The following is a 19,687-nucleotide window of genomic DNA, read 5'->3' on the forward strand; positions in this document are numbered from 1 at the left end:
CTTGTAAAATTTATAATTATTTTTTTTTGGATTCATATTTGGAAATAAAGTATTGGAATTAATTTTGCGTTGAAATTTGATTGGTATTCATTCTCAGAGGTCACAACCAATAGCTAGATTATAAAATTTTATTATACCATTTATATCTTGGATATTTTTTCAGATAGCTACACCATATCGTACCCATACAAATCTCTCATAATATTTTAATTATATACAAAGAATTTCTAGATATGAATAAAAAAAGGAAAGAATAACTTCGAATTATTATTTTTGTTTTCTTTGAAAATCAATCTATCTTAATAAATAATCTCATAAAAAAATTCCATATTTTTTTCAAAATTCATTTTTATTTTGCGCAAAAAATTAGACAATCAATTATTTCTATAAATTTTAAAGAATGTATCAAAAAAAATATTCTTTTTTAAAAATATTTTTATTCTGAAGGATATTCTATATTCGTCATCTCTCCTTTCTCGAGTACTTTGATCTTTATATCCATAATAGTGACGGGTACCTTTGGTTTATCCTCGGGGGTAGTTGGAACGGATTCGATTTTTTTCAGAGTTTCCTTTTTTTGTTTAAATATGGATGAATGATTTAAACATGAATTTTGTGATTATTATATTTATAAAGATTAATACTCTCCTCGAGTATTTATGGCCAGCTAGCTACCTACTAAATCAATATTGAATTTGTTAAAGGAAATTAAAGATAAAAAAAACTATTATCTACCTTCATTTTTATATAACTCATGGTTTAATTATAATCAATGGTATGAATGAAGGTTTTATTTTGATTTAAAAATGATTAATAAAAGATATAAGCTTAAAGCTACTGAAAAATCCAGATTATAAAAATTAACTCATAATTCCAATTTCTTGACTCAATGCATCCATCGATTTCTCCCACTTCTACATTGATCACTTTATTACTCTAACATATGAAGCCATCTATTATTAAAATTGATGTCATTATAATAATGTTTTTTTCTTCTCTTTTTTCAATAAAACTACATTTCCTCTCCTCTTTATCTTTGTTTTTCCAAAAAAATATTTTTTTTCTATATATTCGCATTTCTAAAAAAACCATTTTTCCTCCTCTATATAATATATTCGTTTTTAAAGAAAATCATTTTTTCTTCTATATTCGTTTTTCAAAAAAACTTTATTATCTCTTCTAAATATTCGTTTTTCAAAATAAAAAACATTTTTTCTCTTCTATATATTCGTTTTTCAAATAAAACTTTTTTCTCCTTATTCTTTGATGGTAAATTGACCACATATTTCATATCTCACAACCCTTAGCTATTTACTCAAATTCCATATTCATCTTTGGACACCACATATATTCTCTTGCTTTATTCTTCATTCTTCCTAAATCTTGATGTCGACATTGCTGTTAAAATATCTTTTCTTAAAGACTTCGACATAATTAATCTATCCTCTCATTAAACAATTATCTACTATATCACTTCTTATAATTTTCAAAGTTTTTTCTTCACTCTTCCATTCTTCATCTCCTTTCATATATTCTAAAATTCTCGTAATTTCATTATCTTGCAACGATGTTTTGCCTACTGTTACTAGATATCCTAGTTAGTAATATATTGTTTTGTTTATATGAATATATTTATGTAATGTCAATCATTTGTTAATGACATTTCATGATTATTGTTTTTTGTAAAAGGAATTTTTTAATTCATTATTAGTGATTAAAATTCAAAAACAATTAATTTTTTTTTCTCTAAAAATTTAAATAAATGATAAATTTTTGATGATGTTTTACTATTTAATAAAAAATGATTAATTTTTATATTTTTACTATTTAATAAAGATATAGTTTTGAAATTGTTGCATTATTTTGATTCTTTTTGTCCCCTCATTTGGGTTCCTTTGATAATTTTTAGAGGTAAAGTTGTACGATAATTTTTAAAAGTACTTTTATTATTAGATTTTTGAAAGTAAGTTAGTTTTTTTCTTATTTCTGTTAGTTATTTTCCATTTTTTGTTACTAGAGTAGCTGGGTTTTCTCGTATAACTACTCTCAAGGCTCGTATCATCATGCTATTTATTTCTTTTTCTTCCTCTACTTGATCTATTCTATTAATTTTGTTTTATAATTAGTTGTCTTCTATTTTTTTTAATAGTTTGTATAATTTATTCGGATTCTCTGCTCTTTATCTTATTTCGAAATCAAAACCACCTACTAATAATAACCTATTTGTAATCTAGGTGATAACATTAATTATTTATTATCTTTCTTAAATAAATATACTAACGGCTGACGATCCGTATACACGATAAACTTCTTCCCAACCATGTATTCTCTAAACTTAGTTAGCCCAAACTTAACCTTTGTTATTGTTTTCCTTAGCACTGTTATATTATTTTGATCAGAAAGAAGATAAAACAAACATATAGCAAACAAGATCGAAAAGATGCTGGGTATGTGGAGGAGCGCATTTAAAGAGAGGATGATCAAAAATGACTTTCGCAGTGATAAACGAATCAAACATGATAAGATCCAAAACAACAAGAAAATGATGGAAATACAAGAGAAGTGCATAATGAAAGAAGTAGAGAGCTAAAGGAAAGGGTGTAGAACTAGATTGAAAGAAAATAAGTTTTTGTGAAATTGAGACAATTAATTAGAATATTATATTTGTAAAGATTATTTGAAATGTTTGAATTTTCAACTATACAAGATCGAAATTTGTTGTTAATTAATTATTATTAGAGTTTTTCTGATTTTTGTGATAAAATTAACAATAAATTAGTTTTGTTAATTCTGTTCGTTTTTAATATATTAAAGTTTTGTGTGATTTTCATTAAAAGTTAATTATAACTCTTTAATTTCTTTATAAGGAACATGTGTCATATATTAAACATTCCAGTTATTTTCAAACTCAATATCGGTTCGTTCCAGTTTTCATAAGTTTTGGATTTTTAAATCGGAATGTATTATTTTATTTTAAATAGTCTGGCAAAATTATATTTAATACTTTTAATAATAAAAACCAAAAAATCTTGGAAAATATGTTTGATTTTTTTTATTTTATTACAAAACAGGTATAGGAAATAACAAATTAAGTAATAAAACATAACCACATATAAATTTGTGCTAATTTATTTTTAATAATATATTTTAAATTATGCCAAATTTTTTAAAGAAATAATTATAATTTTAAATGCCGTTATATATAGGGTTAAAAATATTTAAAATTTCTCTATCTCAGTTTTATCAGTAACAATTATGGTTGAGAAATATCAACTGTGATTCAGCCCGACACTAAATTATTATATAATGCAATTAATAATATATTTTCAAAAAATCGCATAAAACTAACAAAAGAATTCAGGTTGGTTTATCTTATTTGACTTTTTAGAAAAAATATATATCTAGAAATTCTGCATTTCCGATATAAAATCCAAATATTAAAATAATATATGGTTAACAATTATGACATGAAACAAACGTTAAACAACTTAATCGTATGACGATGTGAAAATGGAGATTGGGAAAAAAATCTTAAATATTTTATTTTTTTATATTTCATAAAATAAATTCTGTGGTGTCAGCCACAGCAAAAAAATAGTGATACTTGTAGATTCTGGTTAAAATCCTAACAATAAAGAAGGTAAATGACTAGGTTAATATTATAATTATTAATAATATAATTAAAGATATTACTATGATATAATTATTATTCACAGTTAATGAAATTTTTATGAATTATAAATATACCATGCCACCAATAAGGGCCCCGAAAACGACGTGTTTGTTGTCCAACCACGAGGTTTTCGCGGTTGTTATAAAAAATTGAGCTCCATTAGTGTTTGGACCAGAATTGGCCATCGAAAGTACACCTGGCCCATAATGAGGTATTTTAAAATTCTCATCATTGAACTTGGGAGCGTTCCAGGCTTTGCCTATTTTATAAAAAAAATATATTAATTATTTTATAAATATTAATTTGGGATGGAAAATAGTGTGATATAGTCAGATTTTGGCAATACCGCGATAATTTTATCTAAGATACAAGATCGTTTTGTATCTTGTACTCAGTATCTTTTTGACATTTTTAATAATACTAGTATCTGTATCTAAGATCTTTATTCTGAAAAGAATCTTGTATCTTTTGCATTTTCTTGACAAAAGATACAGATTCTTTTTAATTAAAGATGCACCGATATTTTTTATCGGATCGAATCCGGCTGATATTTCACCCATTTTAAAATATCGGTTATCTACCAATATTATAAAATTTTCCGATCCGATCCAATATAAAATGGCGTCTTTAACAAAAATAAAATGTTATAAAATTTAAAAAAAAGTTATATCTAAAATAATTTATTTATATAAATAAATCGAAATCCATTTTTATGTATATTTTTTTAATAATAATAATTAATAAACATTCTGCCATATTGTTATTTTTTTGAGTATTCTGCTTATAAAAGTGTGCGATAATCTCTTCAGAATCTGTTTTAGTGAAGCTGGTGATATTGACAGACCATCGCCTTAGGCTGACCTCTGATAAATTGAAAATTTTGGTATTTCTAAAAAGAAATCTTCGATATATTAATGTAAATATTATTTTAAATATTTATTTCAAATTATAATATATTTGTTTATTACTTATTATGTATATAGATTCATGACTTATTATATAAAAGTGATTTAACAATAAAAATATATTATATACTTTTAGAATTGCAATTGAATTGAATATAAAATATAACTGATCATTATAATATATTTAAATATCATAAGTTATAGTATAGTTAAATTATAAATGTTATAATAGTATATTAAAAATTAAAACCATTGGTATCTTTACAGAATACAAAATTAGATATGATATAGGATCGGTAATCGGCCGATATCAATTTAATATCGGGAATATCGGATCGGCCTCCAAAAAGTGGTATCGGATGTTAAAAAAATTTACATATCAGATTAACCTTAATTTTTTGATAATCAAAATTAGTTGGAAAACTTACAACTCTCATAGATAAAAATTAACAACATCAAAATGAAATAAGTACAGAATATATTTTATATATAAATTAAATGTAACTCGAAAGAATATAATTAGCAATTTTATGTAATATTTTTTAATTTGTATGATAATTAAAACTCATGGTAGCGAAAAAAGTGAAAGGAAAATTATGGAAATAAGTTCCCCTGAATCAAATATCAATATATGTAAAAATTTTTAAATAATTCAAGTCAAAAGAAAATGTATAAGCTGTTAAACCTGTAAACACAAAAAATGATAAAGGGTTCAACATACGTTACTACAAATTTTGCTAAACATATTATAGTTAATTATTTATATGATAATTTTAAGTTATAATGTAATTATATGTATACACTTTTTAAATTATAAATACTATTTAAGAATTTCCCAAAATAAAGCAAATTCTACCAAAATAAAAAAAATAATTCAACCCAGTATATCTTCATTTAATGCTATTAATAAAATAAAACAAATAATTACACAAAATTATGGAATGCAAGTGGAAGGCCCAAATCTTCTGTAAAGATAAGGGAGCTAACAGGTGGTAATAAGCGAAAATTTCCATGCATAATCAGTTGGAATAGCCTACACGATAGTATGACCTCACTGTTAAAATATAAATTACATTTTAATTTATTATTTGAAACAAGATATTGTCCTATTATATAGTGGATATTGTTAAGACAAACTACAAGATCGAGTAGTACAGAATTAGTGCACATGCTATTTGTGGTTAAAAGGGACTTAAGTAAACTTTAAAATTTAAGTTTGCAATATTGTCTACATTAAAAGCTGTACAAGATGTTATAAGCTAAAGAATATAATGAGGCTTTTTTGACTTCATTATCACATCCATATTTTAAGAACTAAATGAATTGAGTTGGATGATTAAAAAATATTCTTCAAAATATATCATTAAAAGAATCCCTAAATAGAAGTATATAATCATGCTCCAACTATAACACCAATAGTTAACTTCTAATAAAGAAGATGATGTTTATTTTTCTTTTGGTGAAACAAATGCTGCTGAGTTCAATAATATGGATAACATTGAGCTGGAGGTTTTAAATTATATTAAAGACCTCGAAATACATTAGAAATGCTTAATTATTATCCTTATTAAGGAAACCTTTTTAAAAGTATAATACTGCAATACCTTAATGTGCTCCAGTTGAAAGGCTATTTAGTTTTGGCATAATGTTAAATACGTCAAAACGGCAAAGGCTTAATGATAAATTATTTGAAAAATTGATTATCTTAAAAATTAATGATTTGATTTCTATTTTAAATACTCTTTTGCAAATTAATATTTCAACTCACCTTAAAAATACTAATCTCCCTTCCCTGATTATGCTATGAATGGGCTAATAATAATGATATGCCTGATTATTATAATTAACTAGTCATTAAATATTCTATTATTGTAAATATTCATTCTTATTTTATGCCTGTTATGCCCGCCATCAAAAATTGTATTTTATACTATTCTAAATTGGTAATGATAATTTTATAAAAGTATCTTGTATTTAAGAAGTATTTAGTAGTTATTTTAAAAAAAATTATGTTATCGCCATTATCTCTACTAATAATAAAAAACATATTGTATAAATAATCGGAATTTTCTTCGTAAAAAATAATAAAATCGGGTTTAAACAAACATTCGTATACAAAATTAATTAAAAATATAAAAGGGAATCCTATTTGTTAGGGGTGTACCGATACCACTTGGAGGTCGACCCGATATTCCTGATATTAAATTGATATCTGCAGATTACCAATCCGATATCATATCTAATTTTGTATTCTGTAAAGATACCAATGGTTTTCATTTTTAATATACTTTTTATTAATATAACATCTATAATTTAATTATACCATAACTTATGTCATTTAAATATATTATAATGATCATAGATTAGTTTATATTCAATTCAATTGCAATTATAAAATATTTTTATTGTTAAATCACTTTTAAATAATAAGTAATAACATTAATCTATATACATAATAAGTAATAAATAATAAAATGATATTTTACATTAATATATCGAAGATTTCTTTTTAGAAATATCAAAATTTACAATTTATCAGAGGTCAGTCTGCAGTGATGGGGACTGTCAATATCAGTAGCATCACTAAAAACAGATTCTAAAGAGATTATTGCACACTTTTATAAACAGAATGCGAAAAAAAATAACAATATGACAGAATGTTTTAACTAATTATTACTATTAAAAAAATTAAACATAAAAATGGATTTTGATTTTATTTATAAAAATAAATGGTTTTTTAGATATAACTTTTTTTATTTTTGTTAAAAACGCCATTTTATATCAGATCGGAAAATTTTATAATATTGACTGATAACCGTTATTTTAAAATGGGTGAAATATGGCCCGATCCGATAAAAGATATCGGTATATTCCTAATATTTGTTAAAATTTAATCAATATTCCCTAAAAAAATAATATTGAAACCATATACAAAGATAATTCCAAAAGATTCTATTCTGTCAAATTATATCAATGAGGAGAAAAAATAATATTGAGACACGATATACAAAAATAATTCCAAAAGATTCTATTCTGTCAAATTATATCAATGAGGAGAAAAAATAAATTCTATGGTTAGAAAGGTTTCTATATATTATAGGCTAACTTGTGTAGCTGGCTGACAAGTGTCAAATAACATTATACACACGTATTTTAAATTGACTACTACGAATATTTATCTAATAAAATTGAAAATTATCTTTAAACCTGTTGATATCAAAAGGTTCAAACCAGATCACATGAGTTATAATCCCTGGTTCAAACAGCCAAGCTAGGCCTATTCAAAAACTAATACAAAATGAATTTTTTGTATTCGATTCTTTTAAACAAATTGAAAGATTATTTATTTTGTATTTATACCATCGATAGAATAGTAAAATGTACTATTCATACAAATACAAATTAAATTGTTCAAAAAATGCTTTTGAATGAGCCTAATTCCAACTATTAATTATGATAAAATATTTGTTTGAGAAGTTTGAATTAAGGCATTTGCCCAAATAAAAAATTAATTAAGCAAGTTTTCAAAAGTGAGGAAAAAAATTAATTTATATAAGGTTTTACATCCAAAAATTGTTTGCAAACTTTAAAAAAGAATTGCATTATAATTTAAAAAAAATTTGGTGTATAAATTTTTTTATTACTTAAAGATAATATACTATTTAAAAAATTATAAACAAAATATTATTATTTACCGCCTGTACCATCTCCCCTCTCATAATCACCACCTTGAATCATGAAATTTTTAATTACACGATGAAAGCTAGAATTAATATATTTTGGCTCCTTTATAAGTGTATTAATTATATGTTAATAAAATGTAATATTACATGATCAAATCCAGAAAGTTTGAGAAAATTTTCAACAGTTTTTGGGGTAGTTTTACCGAACAGCCCTATAACCATTGGTGGAAGTATTTCATCACCCATTTTAACATAAAATTCTACCTATATTCCAATTCATATATATATATAATATTCGTTATAACTTCATGGGTAATCAGCGGTCCTTTTTTAGCAGTAACTAGGCCATTATTATATATAAAAAGAAATATTGCAAAGGAAAGTGCTAACATAATAAATAAAAAATGTGTCAACTTAACGTGGTTAAAAATGATTGATTTATGAATATATGAAATTCTAAATCATAATGATATAATAATACTTCGTGCTAAATGGTAGCGTAACAATATCAAATTAAGTTTGGTCCATTAAGCTAAAAGTAACTTATTTGTAATAAATATATAATATAATACTAAATATTAATTTTTTTTTCTGCTAAAAACATTGAGTTACGTTTGGGTATTTTATATTGATAAAAGGTGTTAGTAATTGATAAAATTTAATTATATCTTTATCAAGATTTAAAAAACATTTGAGGATTCTTCGTGAATTATATTCGTAAGTGTTGCCTTATTAATCAACAACCTTATATCTATTTGAGTTCTAAAAACATCCAAAAGAAGGATAAAGAAATTTATTTTATTAATAAAATGATATAAATTAGCTATTTAGAAAACTACTGTGGATTAAATTATATATTTAATTATCAAATCACATTTATTAATTAAATTAGAATATAGTATTCTTTTTTATAAATATATAATGAAAAACAATTAGTTACATTTAAATAATAAATACAAATTTATTACATATCCTCCAAAAAATTTTAAGTTAAATCTAACCTCTTAACTGCATGTATAAATGGGTTAGATGTTGAATTTAATTTTTACACTGGTGCACAGCGTCATTGATCGTAATTGATATATGGAGAAGAATAAGACGACCAAAAATTAGGCCAACTAGTCCATTGACTTCATATGGTGATCATCCATTATACGTTAAAGGCGAGACCCAAGTCTAGGTTAGGACTGGATCACGGACAAGCCCTATTTGTGGTAATTATGAACATAACTGGGGTGCCTCTTTTCGGATTATCTTACTAGTAGAAAGCCCGTCAAAAATGACGGGGAATGAGATTTTTATTCATTTTTTACGATAGATGTCATGCCAGGTTCACGCTCACAATATTAAGAAGCATCCAAGATCTTATAATTTTAAAAAGGTTTATCAAGCCCAGCTCAACCCTTGATAATTTGTAAAAGATATTACCAAGTCAGGTGCAAGCTAATATTAATTTTGATGTTCCAAGCCCGGTCCTACCCATTATAATTTTGAAAATTTTTTCCCGCCTCGGAGATAGTTTAATTTTTAATATCATCACATGAACGGGGAATATCTGATTTACCAATTAGTCTAATATGGTAAAAAAACATGTAAATTCCGTATTAAGGGAAACTGGGAAGGCCTGGGAACCACTTATTAGAGAATCATGACAAATAAAATAAAAATAACCGACTATTATACTTTTTTTAATATGATCAATTAAAATTATATCTAAAAAATATGTTGTTTATTATATAAAGTTATTGTTGTTTTTCAGATAAATTTAATATATGTCTTCCATTTCTGAAATTATTTGTCAAAGAATTTGATAAGGGATATATATTTTTTTATGTTAAGTGTTATGTTCTACCTCCCCTCCCCCTTTGTCCCGTACAACTTATATCTTTTGTTTTCCCAACTTCCTTTATTTTGTTATGAAATTGATATATTTTACCTTATTTTTATATTGCATTTGAAACTGGTTCTTACCAGTTTCATGAATGATTGTATCGCGATTAAATAACAACTTTTTTTTTCCTTTTTGTTTTAAAAATTATAAAGGTTGAAAACAAAACACCTTTTTGGATCATTAATTATTTTCGTTCGTTTTGTAATTTGAAATTTTTTTGTAATTTTACTTTGTTGAATAAACTTTGAAAATATTATTTTAACTAAGTTGTCCAAGTGATTCCAGGACTAAATCGATAAAACCCGGCCCCCTGGATCCCGTCATCGACCATCCCGGACCCCCGATCACGGACTGTATTTTTCCCATTCAGACTGGGGGCCCATCGGTCCAAATAATACATTAAGTAAAAAAAAATGCTGTCTATTTAAATTACAAAAATGCCCTTAGATACTAATGAAACTTATATGCAAATTATATATATATATTTTTTAAGAAAATATTTTTTATTGACATATAAATTTAGGCTAATTTTTTTTTAAAATAATGAGGAATAATTATTATGTTGTGTATTTGATAAAATTAAAAAAATCCTTGTTGACATTTTAATTTTTGATGGAAAAAGCGACAAAATAAATCTGGGCGGTCATCTGGAGAGGAAATAATTAATATATAATTTTATATCATTTAGGGTTGTAGATGAATGTGATGTCGGATTAACAAAGTGTACAAAACACATTACGTCCTGATAAAGATGATATGCCTATGCCTTGGGATACTGGTAAAAGAAGAACGCAAAACGATATTTCTGTCAATGTCAGCATTGGTATCCCCCTCTAAAATAGAATCATGAACGACAATGTTAACTCAACCATAAAACGGTCGTAAGTATTGTTATAAAGGCCACGACAGAACTACTGCATATATTTCCATTAATAAAGTTGATGAAATTTGCCGTACTGTACATTCAAGTTTGAACACGCAAAACGATATTTCTGTCAATGTCAGCATTGGTATTCCCTTCTAAAATAGAATCATGAACGACAATGTTAACTCAAACATAAAACGGTCGTAGTTTTGTTTTAAATGCCACGACAGAACTCTGCATATTTTTCCATTAATAAAGTTGATGAAATTGGCCGTACTGTACATTCAAGTTTGAACATTCCTCTAAATATTCATGAAAGTTTCTCAGAGAATCGGATAAAGTAATATTTATATTAACTCCTAGTAAAGTGAATGATAGTACAGAATTAAATGTTTATATTTGTTAAAAAATAGGCGGAGGCAGCGTCTACATGGCAGAAAATTTGATGGAGGCAAACCCCTTCAAAATCTACCCATACCCACCTAAAAAAAATCCTGCGGCCTTCGGCCGCTAAATTTACAGACCTACGATGGTATAGGGATTTTATTTAAAAAATCTTATCTGCCACCATTTATAACCTTATAACATAATTCTATTTACAATCTTTCAAGCCTATTTAGGGAAAAAAAATTTAAAAATTTGTAAGTGATAATGAACTTTATTTAAATAATGCAATCTTTTCATAATTTGGTATTCACTTTATTTTCATAAAATATATATAAGTGAATTAAATGAGATAACATATTAATATTTTTATGAAAAAGATCTAAAATATTGTAAAAAATATAAGACGAATAAATTTAAAGAGGTATATTTAGCTTGATTCCACATAATTAAAAACATGTATTGTAAATAGAGCTATTATATAAAATATTAGAATAAAATGAATTATAGTATATTTTGCATTGAAATTATAAAATCTTAAATTAAATATACACTATTTAAAAGCCTATATATTCGCTGTGAAAAAGATACATTAATTATTTTATTAATAATTTGAATAACCTTATTGATGTTAAAGCAAATTGTGTTATAATATCATCAATTGTAAATTTTTCAAAAACATCAATTTCGCTGGATATTAACAGTAAATTTTCCAAAAATGGGTCCGAAATTTTATTCCGCATTCGAGTTTTGTTAATTTTTACTTTACTCATGGCTCTTTCGGCTGAACAGGAAGTTGTAGGAAGGGTTAATAAATATTTATATAATAAATTTAAATTTGAATAAGAATTTAATTGATTTAAAAGTCGGTATGGTAATATAATAGAAAATTTTATCCATTTTTTTATTTTGGTCATGATTTCGCTGTTGATATTTTCTTTGGTAATTTGATCGTTTGCAATACCTTTAATTATATACAATTACAAATAAAATATCAATAAATTACTTTCATCAATATATAACGCGTCATTCTTTTTAACTTTTAAAAGATCTTCGCAAAAAATGATTGATTGAGACTCCAAATATAAAGAGCGAAAATCATTATAATAATCAACAATGTTTTGGACATCCAATTGATAAGTATTACAAATTTCGGATATTTGCCATCCTTCTATTTTTTCATTATCCATAATTCCAGCGGGAGTAAAAATGGATATCTGTGATAAAAAATTTAAACAATCATAATTAAATCGATCATTTAGGTGATTAATTATTGCATTTAGAATAGGGAAAAATATTTCCGTTCTATATTTATAATAAAAAATAATAATTTAAATTTTTTTAATTTATTCAACTTGTTTTTTTTTGTTCAACATAATTATTGAATTCTGTTTGATCCAATTTGAATATTGATTTCATATTATACAAATCAGTTATTCATAAAATTATATAACTCATCTAATATTCCCATTGCCTTTTTCATTTCAATTTTGCATCCACAAACATGAGCAACTACTAAATTTAGCCGATGTGCATGGCACCAAATATAGATGGCTTTTGGAGCCTCTTTCAATATTAAAGCCTGCATTCCTTTGTATACTCCTCTCATATTCCCTGCACCATCCATACTTTGTCCAACCAAATAATCAAGAGGAAGACCAAGATCATTAAACTTAGAAAAAACATGTTTCTTTATATTTTCCCCAGTAGTTTCTGATGTTGTAAAAACATGTATGATCCTTTATACAGGATGTGGATGCAGATCATCTTCTATATACCGTACAAGCAAAGCTATGCATTCTTTTTTAGACACATCATATGTTCCATCTAATATGATGCTATAGGCACGATTCTCTTTAATTGTTTGAATAATGCTTTTTGTTATTTTTATCTTAATAATTTCAGTTATTTTTTTCACGTGGCCATATGACAGTAAATTTATATAAGGTCTCGAAATTTTATCTGATTTTTTTCTCCGCAATTTTTCGTTGTTATCCATGTATGCACGTAAAGTTGGAACCGTTTTTGCCATTAATTTTATGAGACACATAAAATTACCTTCATTCGAATTAGAACCCCAAAAGGCTATATTACATTTTATAAGGTACATAATGGCATTGATAATATTATGAACTATATTACGATTTTCCATGATTATATCAAGCTTATTTGATAGCAAATGATCTTGAATGCGTTTATTTGCAAGCCAAGTCATGTTTGCATATTCACAATCTTTATGAAGAGAAGATGCTTCGTGTCTCTCTAAGTCACGCTTTATGTTTTTCCAATTATTTACCCCATGTTGAGTCCAAAAAGTATTGGACTTAGGGCCACCAAACATAATACAATATAGACAAAAGACTTTGTCTAAAGTAGTGCTATAAGATAGCCAATTTCTGGGGTTGAGGGAACCATCTATATTAACCTTTCTATAATAGGTTATATTCATGCTCCTGTTTAAAAAGTAAAAAAAAATATATTGGTATAGAAATAATGGATGGGTAAAAATTAATAAAAATAAATATTATTTAAAACCTCTTGTTAGTAACAGGATATTGAAATTTATTTGTACATGGCTGACAAGGGCCTACAGCAATTATGAAATTTATCAAAATATTTGTCATCCTAAATAATATAAAGTGAAAAGGGTCATTTGGTTCCTTTTTTTTGTATAGCTGAATAAGACTTGGACTTTGAATATCCTCATAATTTATTCCCTTCAAAAGTCATTATATAAATTTTATTTAAATATAATGCCTCATGCAAAGTAAGTGCCTCACTAGAACCGGGGATTGGATGAGGAGATAATACAATTTGTGAATCTTCAATATTGGAGATTTGCTATAAATAAAGAGTATAATTTGTTTACTTATGAAAATCTATTTTTAATATAATTTCAGCCAAATGGTCATTTTATTCTTAGCTACATTATAATTAAGTTAATCAATAAATGTTGGAAATATTTAAATGTCCTAATTTATTTTCTTCAAAAGTTATCATATCGTATTTAAATTAAATACCTCATCATGCAAAGTAAGCGCCTCACTGGAACTGGGGATTGGATGAGAAGATAATACAATTCAATATTGGAGATTTGCTATAAAGAGTATAATTTGTTTACTTATGAAAAACTATATTTTTAATAAAATTTTAGTCAAATGGTCATTTTATTCTTAACTACATTATAATTAAGTTTTTAATAAAGGTTGGAAATATTTAATTAACCTCATAATCATAATTTCTTTCTTTCAAAAGTTATCATATAATTCGTATTTAAATTAAATACCTCATCATACAAAGTAAACACCTCACTGGAACTGGGGATTGGATGAGGAGATAATACAATTTGTGAATCTTCAATAACTGAGATTTTCTATAAATAAAGAGGAGTTTAATTTCTTTCCTTATGATAACTATATTTTTAATAAATTTTTAGGCAAATGATAATTTTTTTAACTACATTATAATTAAGTTTTTAATAAATGTTTTAATTCTACATGAATACATGATTGAGAAAACAGGTATTAAAATTATTATGAAGTCTAACATAAAGTTATCAGGTTACAATGGAAAGATGATACAAGTAATAGGTAAAGCACAAGTGAATGTAGAATACAAAGGGAATTCACATATTTTGAACGCAATAATCATAAACATCAATATGACTTTGTTAGATCATGTAAAAACATTTTTAAAATATACTTGAAAGATTCATAGGCATGATAGATGCAGATTAATATAAAACTGCGATCACATGAAGAAATCATAAAACAATATTATAATGACTATAAAAATAAAAACAATATTAAGTATAAATAAAATTGTGAAATTCATGATGAAAGTATATTATCTAAAGAAATTCTAATAGCTAAATAAAACAATGATAATAAACATACCTAATATAACACATAATGTAAATAAAGGGCATGAAACTCACACAGATAACATTTTGAAAATAGTTGATTCCAAATCATATTTTATAAGATTTATATTTAAAAAAAGTAAAAGAATTTGAAGTCTTAATTCAATTAAAGATGAAAAGATTTAAATTTAAAAATTCCTAGAAATTAACATTACCTTATTTTACTACATTATATTAACTTAATAAGTTTTTTTAATACTTTGGTTTTAAATTATTATTATTAACTTATTAAACATATTGTTAAATTGAACTTTATAAAGTATATATAGATATAAAAATAGTGTGATAAACAGTTAAAAAACATTAAATAATAATATATATAATTTATTTTCTCTATACCCTGACTACTTTAATATTAATATTATTCTGGTAAAATTTTAAATCAGTTTCTATAAATTCACAAATTTATAGTTACAATAATAAATAAAAATATTACTTTTTGGAAGTAAGATGTTATTGTCTTTTTTTTGCAACTGGGTTTCAACTCCATTTGTGATATTATATGGAATATCACAATTTAAAGATACCCAATTATTATTATCTCTTTTGATGGCTACCTTTGTAAATTTCATATCAGCTGGCTTGACATGAGGATGTTTATGTTTATAATGTTCATGTATCTTGTCACTTCTTATTTTAGAAGTTTTGCAATTTTTAATATTGCACTTAACTTTAAATATGGTTTTGTTACTTGGCATCTAGAAAGAAATAATTATTATAATATAATTTTTTACATATTATGTTTTTTATTATTCTTTGCTTGCTGATATATGTTTTTATGCATGACTCAAAAAATTAAATAAAATTTATCCTGCTAAAATCTATAAATTTATTAAAAAACATAATATAAATATATTAACCTCTAAGAAAAGTACCAAATAGGAAATGTGTAAATATTAACTTGATAAAATGCTAAATGAAAATCGTTGACAAAGAAAATTTATATTATTTATTAATTGACAAATATCTTTACTTTAACTGACATTTTTCAGAAAATCAAACGATAACCATCATAATCGTATCAATTAATGGATTAAAAAAAGATTATAATTCAAATCAAAAATTACCCACCAAAAATCAATACCTACCCCCAAAAAAATAATGCCTACCCCCAAAAAATTATTATCAACCCCTTAAAATCGATACCTACCCCCAAAAATGCTAATATATTTTGGAGGCATTTGTCTCCTACCCTTCCCCCCCCCCCGGCCATGTAGACGCTGGGCGGAGGCATAGGGATTGTGGTAGTGGTGATAGTATAATTTGGAGAACTGGGTGAAAATAAAATAAACATAGATATAAAACATAATATAAAAAAAAATAAACCTCCAGATGAGTTCATTTCAAACGTAGTTCTTTATTATTTTGCCTACCAGTAACTCTAGAATGGGTAAGGCGATTGTTTAATCATCATTATTTTCTTTGCTTATCTTTAATAATAGATTCATCATGTTTTGTAGCAATGTGAGGGATTAGGGTTAGTCTAGACAAATAAAGAAATCAGGCAAAAATATAAATAAACTATTGTTGAAATTAAACAAACATTAAAATAATGTAAAACCGGTATATGGGTCAATATTAGATGCATATTTCTAGTAGTTGGAGGGCTATCATCAAAAAAAATTTTTGGGGGACTTATCAAGCCTATTACGATATTCTAAACATGATGAATGTAATGTTATTAACATTAAGGTTATTTAATTGTAAGGTAATTAAAAAATAAGATTAAAAAAGGGGGGGATAAAAGAAGGTATAAATTATTATATTATAAAAATTAAATTAAATTAAAGGAATTGATAAGGTTTGGCTATCATCAAAAAAAATTTTTGGGGGACTTATCAAGCCTATTATGATATTCTAAAAGTTAAAAAATAACATGATGAAAGTAATGTTATTAAGATTAAGGTTAATTAATTGTAAGGTAATTAAAAAATAAGATTAAAAAAGGGGGGAAAAAGAAGGTATAAATTATTATATTATAAAAATTAAATTAAATTAAATTAAAGGAATTGATAAGGTTTTGAGAAATAGTGGTTAATAGATAATAGAGATAGAAAGAAAAGAATGAGAAAATAAAATTTAGTGATAAATATAAGAAAGAGTTATTTATAAGGATTGGAGATTATAAATATGTTAGGATAAGAATATTTAAATATTTGAATATACTTGGTTATCTTCTTAATTATTGGTTATGAAAGAAAAATATGAGTATAAAAAATTGTAATGTAAGTACTGACAAAAATTGTGAGTATCTTCAAAATATATATACAAGTTGAGTATCTTGTAGAGATTTCATTAATGTGTAATTGATAATATGAGATGAAAATTGATAAGGTAATCTAAAAAATAAAGAAAGGATTAAGTAAAATAAAAAGTTTCATTCATATTTACGAAGTTAGCGAATATTGTTTTTATCAAATCAAAGACGATTTTTCAAATCTCTCAATCCATGTTAGGTATGTGTACACCATCAATTCTCGAAATTCCATTCATCTGTTTGTAAAAATAAATAAATAAAATCAACGAATAAAAAAACAAAAATAAATACGTATCGATGACATGACGTAGCGATGACATGACGTCACGATGCCGTAGTGAGGACATCGGAAAATTATAATATAGATAGCATACAATTTAGGAATGCCTCGTCAAGTTAAGATTATACAAGTGCTCAATTCAGTCAACGCTATTGACCAAAGAAAAAATGTTGCATAGCAGTAGATTCAAGAATTCTAGATTTGGTTAATAAACATCAAGCAATTTTTGATGATAAAATAGGACATATACGTGATTTTTCAGTGTGATAAAATTTAAAAGATACCGCTGTACCAAGATTAATGTATCATTTCCATTAAGCAAATCAATTGAAATGGAATTAGACAAATAGTGGCTGCGGGAATTATAGAAAAGATTGACTCGACTATAACTAACTAGGATACAGTGCAAAGCCAACCAATGGCAAGAATAATGGCTATACTCGAATTTGCGCTGATTTTAAAGTTACGCTTAATTCTGTTTATTGTATCACCATCATATTATTCCTACCTTAGACGATTTGTTAGAGAAAATCTAAGGTGGTGATTAATATGCCGAAAGATCTGAAAGATGCTTATTTACAGATGGAATAAAATCGGAATCATAGGAATTGCTAACGATAAGGAATCATAAAGTGTATTTCAGTTAATGATGATTGCCTAATAGATTGGCAAGTGTACCTTAATATTCCAGAGATATATGGATGAGTTGCTAAAAGATTGCCAATTGACTGGTGCCTACTTAGATGACGTAGTCAAAACGATTAGAGCACATAGAAAATTTGCGAATCATGTTAGACAGATTACAGATGTCTGGTCTTAAGGCTAAATTGAAAAAAGTTAGATTTTTATAAAAATCTATTTTTAATAGTGATAACTGTTAAATTTGATATACATCCTAATCCAGAAAAGGTGAATTCTATTCGATAAGCATAACAATGTACAACAATTTTGATTTTTTCTGAATCTCGTTAATCATCATGAACGTTTTATTCGTAATCTACATAGTAAAGCGGGGCGATTATATAGATTAACGAGCGTGAAAGTACCTTAGCGGTGATTGAAAAGATGAACAAAATTTCTTCGATGAGGTTATTGTCTTCCCAGGATACCATAATTCCTTATAAAGCGTCGTTGCTTATAATTTTGGAATGCGACGCATCTGGTTCAGGATTAGGGGCTGGGTTGTTACATCAATTAGTAGACAGAAAAACACAACCTATTTCGTTCGAGGCACGTACTTTAATAGAATAAGAGAAACATTACTCTCCGATTGATTAAGAATCGAGGACTTTTATTTGGTATTAAAAATTTCATTTATTTATTTATGGTAGAAAAATTTCACTTCAAACTGATCAAACCATTAGAACGATTATTTAGGGAGAAACGTGATCTACTGACACGTTGGCCCTGGAATATGGCTTCTTATGATTTTATAATAGAATTTAGACCTGGTTGTAAAAATGTAATCGCCGACGTTTTATCAAGGCTTCCGATATTAGACATGGAAGAGAATTATGATTGTAAACATGCTTTGGAGATTCGAAGTAAAAAGGTTGACATGCAAAGATAAAATATTATTAAATTCTATAATCGACGGGAAGAGGTGTTTGTCGATGATATTATAGAATAGAATGGGAGATTTGTTATTACTATTAAATTAAGAAATGCAGTGTTTGGAATGATTCACCGGAGACATCCTGGGGAAAATATAAATAAATATATTTTTAGATAGTTTTGTTGGTCAGATGCATTGTCTACATGACAGGATTTTCATTGGATGCAAACCCCCCCCCCCAATACCTATGCCTACCCTTTTAAAATATTTTT

The 19,687-nt window shown here is 25.8% G+C and overlaps 2 protein-coding genes across 2 annotated transcripts; both read right to left on the reverse strand.

Annotated features, from left to right (window-relative positions):
• Positions 1–330: 330 nt before the first annotated feature.
• LOC135931046 (uncharacterized) lies at positions 331–8,723 on the reverse strand. The gene is made up of 5 exons (XM_065467904.1): positions 8,567–8,723; positions 8,409–8,525; positions 8,274–8,364; positions 3,748–3,932; positions 331–571 (listed from the first exon to the last, which is right to left on the reverse strand). Exons 1-5 carry the CDS (start codon positions 8,651–8,653, stop codon positions 437–439), a joined length of 615 nt encoding a protein of 204 aa, XP_065323976.1. The 5' UTR covers positions 8,654–8,723; the 3' UTR covers positions 331–436.
• A 4,419-nt stretch (positions 8,724–13,142) lies between these two features.
• Positions 13,143–14,476, reverse strand: LOC135930457 (uncharacterized). Its single transcript, XM_065467258.1, has 4 exons — positions 14,422–14,476; positions 14,159–14,242; positions 13,937–14,118; positions 13,143–13,854 (listed from the first exon to the last, which is right to left on the reverse strand). The coding sequence occupies exons 3-4, from the start codon at positions 14,023–14,025 to the stop codon at positions 13,143–13,145; spliced, it is 801 nt and encodes a 266-aa protein (XP_065323330.1). The 5' UTR covers positions 14,026–14,118; positions 14,159–14,242; positions 14,422–14,476.
• Between the last annotated feature and the right edge of the window lie 5,211 nt (positions 14,477–19,687).

Source organism: Gordionus sp. m RMFG-2023, chromosome 1 (assembly GCF_954871325.1).
Source record: "Gordionus sp. m RMFG-2023 chromosome 1, tfGorSpeb1-WG-v2, whole genome shotgun sequence".
Lineage (NCBI taxonomy): Eukaryota > Metazoa > Nematomorpha > Gordioida > Chordodea > Parachordodidae > Gordionus > Gordionus sp. m RMFG-2023.

What these genes read in the sequence shown, in the direction of transcription:
- LOC135931046 (XM_065467904.1), bottom strand. Translation starts at nt 8,653, where the DNA reads ATGTTAGCACTTTCCTTTGCAATATTTCTTTTTATATATAATAATGGC. An exon ending in GACCGCTGATTACCCATGAA is followed by an intron (nt 8,526 to 8,566) that starts GTTATAACGAAT and finishes ATTGGAATATAG; the next exon opens with GTAGAATTTTATGTTAAAAT. An exon ending in GAGGGGAGATGGTACAGGCG is followed by an intron (nt 3,933 to 8,273) that starts GTAAATAATAAT and finishes TTTATAAAATAG; the next exon opens with GCAAAGCCTGGAACGCTCCC.
- LOC135930457 (XM_065467258.1), bottom strand. Translation starts at nt 14,025, where the DNA reads ATGACAAATATTTTGATAAATTTCATAATTGCTGTAGGCCCTTGTCAG. An exon ending in TATCCTGTTACTAACAAGAG is followed by an intron (nt 13,855 to 13,936) that starts GTTTTAAATAAT and finishes CTTTTTAAACAG; the next exon opens with GAGCATGAATATAACCTATT.